Raw genomic sequence first — 1,225 nt, 5'->3', positions numbered from 1 at the left:
AAATACTCCCATTTGTTTATAGCAGGGCCTGAGGGGCAGAGGCATGAAGCAGTGACAACCTGTCAGCCTAATCGTCACTAATAAGTGGAACCATGTCACACATCCACTGGCTGTGGGATAATTACAGAGATTTTAGAGTCCTGTTTGTCTCTTGTTTTTGATTTTTTTTTTTCATCTATGAAAGCATAAACCACAGTAGAGTTGTCCAATTACACTTTATGTCAGAGAATAAATGGCTGCTGGAGGAGAGACGGGGGAGCTGCGCCGCGCTGCGATTGGCTGAGCGCACCCGGAAGTCCAGTCGTGTGACTTTGGCGCATGCGCAGCACCTTCCCGAGCGTCAACAGCGTTTTCAAAACGAGAGACTGAACATGGCTCCTAAAGTTGAGGTCGCGAGCGTCTCGGCGGTCGCCTGGCTGGTGTTCCTCTCCTTAATCCCCCCGGCGGAAGCTTACGACGCGGGCGACGCGCTGGCCCTGCTGCTGTGCTCCGTGGTGGCCGGGGTGGGCTTCTGCGCCTTCCTCGGCTGGTACGCACGCAGGCGGAACGGACAGATGTGATATCCACGGACTCCCCACCCGGGGTCCCGTCACCGTCTTCCGCATTAATGCTCTTGTTTTTCCTGTGGTCTCTCGCGGCTGGCGCGGGGGTTTGTGCGACCTGATGAGAAACGTGCCTTATTGGATTTATTCGGGGAAATTTGACCGGAGACCACGTGGAGGAGGAGACTCGTCCAGGAAGTGGGAAATCCAGGAACTGCTGTTCTGCACATCTGCTGAGATTGCAGAAGAACGCCAAGGTTGCCTTCAACGAGAAAAAGACTGCTGCTGCTTTTAATTTGTACTCTTTCCCCGAAAGACACGTGCACTGCTTTTTGCATCTCTTTCCAAGCTTAGACTGATGATCACTGTGATTCTGTGTCTTACAACATGCAAAACAACACACTCATTATTTGTGTGATTAAAACTCGTGATCTCGCTGTGTGAAGAATAAACTGCTTCTCTAATGCTTTCATAGTTCATGATCATGCGTGGGAAGTTTGTTGAAAGCTTTTTGCAGCACAATGGAGCATTTATGACTTTCGTGTGGCAGCTTGAGGGAATCACACTGACATTGTGTCTGACTGATGAAATGTTTTAAAAGTAAATGCATCTCTTGCGCTGGAGGCGATCCCGGGCCAGGTCATTCACCCACCATAGTGCAAACAGTCAAATTAGAGACACCA

The 1,225-nt window shown here is 50.2% G+C and overlaps 1 protein-coding gene across 1 annotated transcript; it reads left to right on the top strand.

The window, feature by feature from the left end:
* The first annotated feature begins 315 nt into the window (after positions 1 to 315).
* On the top strand, positions 316 to 1,021 carry LOC115404179 (small integral membrane protein 30). Its single transcript, XM_030113410.1, has one exon. It carries the CDS (start codon positions 372 to 374, stop codon positions 558 to 560), a length of 189 nt encoding a protein of 62 aa, XP_029969270.1. The 5' UTR covers positions 316 to 371; the 3' UTR covers positions 561 to 1,021.
* Positions 1,022 to 1,225: the final 204 nt, after the last annotated feature.

The sequence above is a fragment of the Salarias fasciatus genome, chromosome 17, assembly GCF_902148845.1.
Source record: "Salarias fasciatus chromosome 17, fSalaFa1.1, whole genome shotgun sequence".
Lineage (NCBI taxonomy): Eukaryota > Metazoa > Chordata > Actinopteri > Blenniiformes > Blenniidae > Salarias > Salarias fasciatus.
This window is presented reverse-complemented; position numbering and strand designations above follow the sequence as displayed.